The sequence below is a fragment of the Verticillium alfalfae genome, genomic scaffold (genome assembly GCF_000150825.1).
Source record: "Verticillium alfalfae VaMs.102 supercont1.9 genomic scaffold, whole genome shotgun sequence".
Classification (NCBI taxonomy): Eukaryota; Fungi; Ascomycota; class Sordariomycetes; order Glomerellales; family Plectosphaerellaceae; genus Verticillium; species Verticillium alfalfae.
This window is the reverse complement of record NW_003315030.1, coordinates 695,557-698,804: the sequence shown is the minus strand read 5'-3', so window position 1 is coordinate 698,804 and position 3,248 is coordinate 695,557. Positions and strand designations below refer to the sequence as shown.

Sequence of the window (3,248 nt, the reverse complement as noted above, 5' to 3'; positions counted from 1 at the left end):
GGGTGTGCTGAGGCCTGGCGGCGTGTTGAGCTTCGACCTAGAGTCTGCAGACGCCGCACGCACGGAGAGCGGCTGGCGGCGTTCGTGTCAGCACCGAGGCGTGCTTCTCGCGGTGGTGTTGGTGGACGAGGCTCGTCTAACTGCAGCAGCCTGGTAGAAGCTTCGACAGACCCCATGGTTGCGAAAGAATGCGGGAAGAGGGGGGGGGGCGGGCTGTCAATCTGTCTAGCAGGCTAGAGAGTGTGGTGAGGATGCCGTCAGGAGCATGTGTGTCGAAGGGAGGGTGTGGAGGAGAGACTCCGCCAGCAGAGAGGATCCGAGAAATTCAAGTATGCTGTTCGAAAATCAAAGGGAACCTCAGAGGACCAATGTAGGGAGGTTTCGAGGTCCAACCGAATGTGACGATGCTTGGAGGTGCGGAGGTCGACTCAGGATGGAAAACCTGGGTGCCTGGGTAACGGGAAAGCTGGATGGGGCATGGGCAATTTGGCAAGGGTGCATTAAGACACGGGCGCGCTCACGTTCACGACGCGCGCGAGGGTCGCGCGAAACTGAGAAGCACTTTAACGAATTGTGGGGTCCATGTCTCCCTAGGTACCTACTCAAGCTACTGTCATGCTCCATGTGCCTCATGAATCCCTGTCTGCTTCTGTCTTGGCCGACCCGTGGCGAGTGCTGCGGGGTGCTGTGCCACGATCTCCCCCCGCCGCCCAGTCATTCACAAGCCACGCATCTCCTTCCATCGGCTGCCGAGACGTCCTTATTGGAGAAGTCCATCACCCTACACAAAAGGTGCCTTGCTATGGGGTGGCCAAGCTCATCCAAATACCAGAAGCTCACGGACGAGATGGCCTCTCAACTAGCAGTGCCTGGCCCAGGTACGTCCTTGTCCTGTGCCGACGCTCACCTGGGCGCAGTCCGCCTTGACAATGACTGACTGGGATTCGTCAGCCAAGCTTGAAGCCGTCAAGAAGCTCATGAGCAAACTTGATGCGAACCTCGAAACACAAACCCTGGTAGTCAATGGTCAGTGAAAATTTCAGCTTCTGAGACTCTGAGAGCTATCCCTGACGACGGTAGAGCTCGTGGCTTACCTAGAACAACTCAAGCTGCTTGGCCGAGATCCGAGGAGTGCTGACCCCATCTTTGCGCCGAATGTGGGCAGAATACTCCAGTATCGCTGTATTTGAGTGTCGAGCTGACTCGTGAGAACGCAGGGCATCAAAATCTTGGCCAGATATGCCTTTGAGAGCCCGCAGAGAGCGACTGCTCGCGGTGCGCTGAAAGTACTGGCCAATTCGATGCTGCTCGTGCCCAACACCAGGCGCGAGTTTCTGACCCTTGGCCACGAAGGTACGGCTTGTAAGCAGCTCAAGGAAGAGGGGCCAAAGAGCTGGGAAGACGCTTTCCTGCTGTCAAGGGTCCTGCTCCTGTCGACCTACGCGCCAAACATTGATCTACCTACTTTGATCAACGATCATGACCTTGCAGGTGCCGTCATCTCCAACCTCGCCCGTCATGCGGAGCATATGCGGGAGAACCCTAGCGGCCCCGTCAATCCAATGGAGGACATGGCTGTCAACGAAACTCTTCGCCTGCTCTTCAATGTCACTCACTTCGCCCCTTTGCGGAAGCCTCTTTTCACGCCTGCTATCCCACTGATCGTTGCGCTGCTCTGGAAGCAGGACATTAACCCCAGTAGGCCGCTCGACCCGCCTTTCAGCTCCCTCATCAACGCACTGCTCAATCTGGATTTTGAAGACCCAGAGGTGCAGTCATCATTATGCCCCCAGTCGCCCGAGGCCTCGGATCAGCCGAGCCGCGTCGCTGCCAGATTGGTCACCCTGCTCGACCTTTCTCTGAAGCCAGGCATCTACGCCGAAGGAGAGCTCGACCAGCTTCTGTCGCCTCTGGTCGGTGTTCTGGCCTATGTCGAAGCTGCCGCCACTGAGGAGGTCAAGCAATATCTCCGTGCCACCCTGCTGCCAACAGAAAAAGATCGTGAAGAAGTTCTGGGCAAAGGCACGTCGCTGGGTTCTAGGGTTCTGAAATTGTCCAACAATCCCATGACACCAAAGCTCGGAGATGTTGCCTCGCATCTCTTGTATAGTTTGTCTGATAAGGATGCGTCCAAGTTCGTGGCGAACGTGGGCTTTGGCTACGCCTCGGGCTTCCTGGCCAAGAATAACATCCCTACGCCTGGGAACATGGCCGAGACCTCTGACGAGCTAGCTGCCAGGCCGTTCAATCCGGTGACAGGCCAATTCCTTGACTCGGAGAGAGTTGTGGAACTACCCGAGATGACAGAGGACGAGAAGCTCAGAGAGGCAGAGAGGCTTTATGATCTTTTTGAACGGTAGGTTTGTAAACATGCCAGTGAAGTGTCACGCGCTAATTCTCTGGTACAGGCTTAAGCGTACCGGAATTATTGATGTCCAGAACCCCGTTGAAGAGGCGATACGATCTGGTCGGTTCCAGGAGATGGACGAGAACCGTGTGACAGAGGTGGACTCTGACTGAGCATTGATTGTTCGAACAAGAATGTCTTCGCCACGTAAGTGGTTTTGTTGCAGAAATCGTACAAGTATACAATCGGCCGTCGTCGTATTTTAGACAGCTGCTGTGGTAATGGACGAGTTGACCAGACTATGTGCTCCGTTGACTTCAGTACGGCATCCCTCATTGATTACCTAGTTGTACCTTTTCATCGCAAATATTGTGTGCAGTGCCAGAAGCTGAATTCTGTCCCCCGCACTCAGACAGCCAGCATCAGCACACCTAAAATAGAAACATAGGGGAGGGGCCATGAAAGACGGCAGCAAGTTTCACGATGTTTTTATGAAGCTTTGTGGGCACGGAGTACGGGCTCGCCATGCACAGCATGCGTTCTCGAACCTGAAAGTTCAAATTGTCTGCCTTGTCAGTTCTCACTGCTCCATGGCTGTTACGCATCGCCCGTCGTGTACTTTCGCATTCTTTTTGTCCCTTGCGTCTCTGTTGTATAACTTCTTGGCTGGGTCTTTGTGGCCGGGACTGACCCCGTATGTGCCTTACCCTACCTAGGGTAGGTCTTGCCTTGAGCTGTCGGTTTCGTTACGAGCGCTCTCACATTGATAATGCATTATTTGCAAAGCTTTTCAGTTCTCCAGCTGCCGCACGTATTCCGCATCCTTCCATTTGACAATGAAGAGCCCGCCAGGTGGTGTCCGAGAATATCCTCAACAATCGTCCCAACGTTTCAGCCCATC

General features: G+C 54.6%; 1 protein-coding gene across 1 annotated transcript; it reads left to right on the top strand.

Annotated features, from left to right (window-relative positions):
- Positions 1-631: 631 nt before the first annotated feature.
- VDBG_07165 (conserved hypothetical protein) lies at positions 632-2,520 on the top strand (the record flags this gene model as incomplete). Its single annotated transcript, XM_003002548.1, has 5 exons — positions 632-878; positions 952-1,026; positions 1,081-1,157; positions 1,218-2,356; positions 2,409-2,520. The coding sequence occupies 5 exons, from the start codon at positions 632-634 to the stop codon at positions 2,518-2,520; spliced, it is 1,650 nt and encodes a 549-aa protein (XP_003002594.1).
- Between the last annotated feature and the right edge of the window lie 728 nt (positions 2,521-3,248).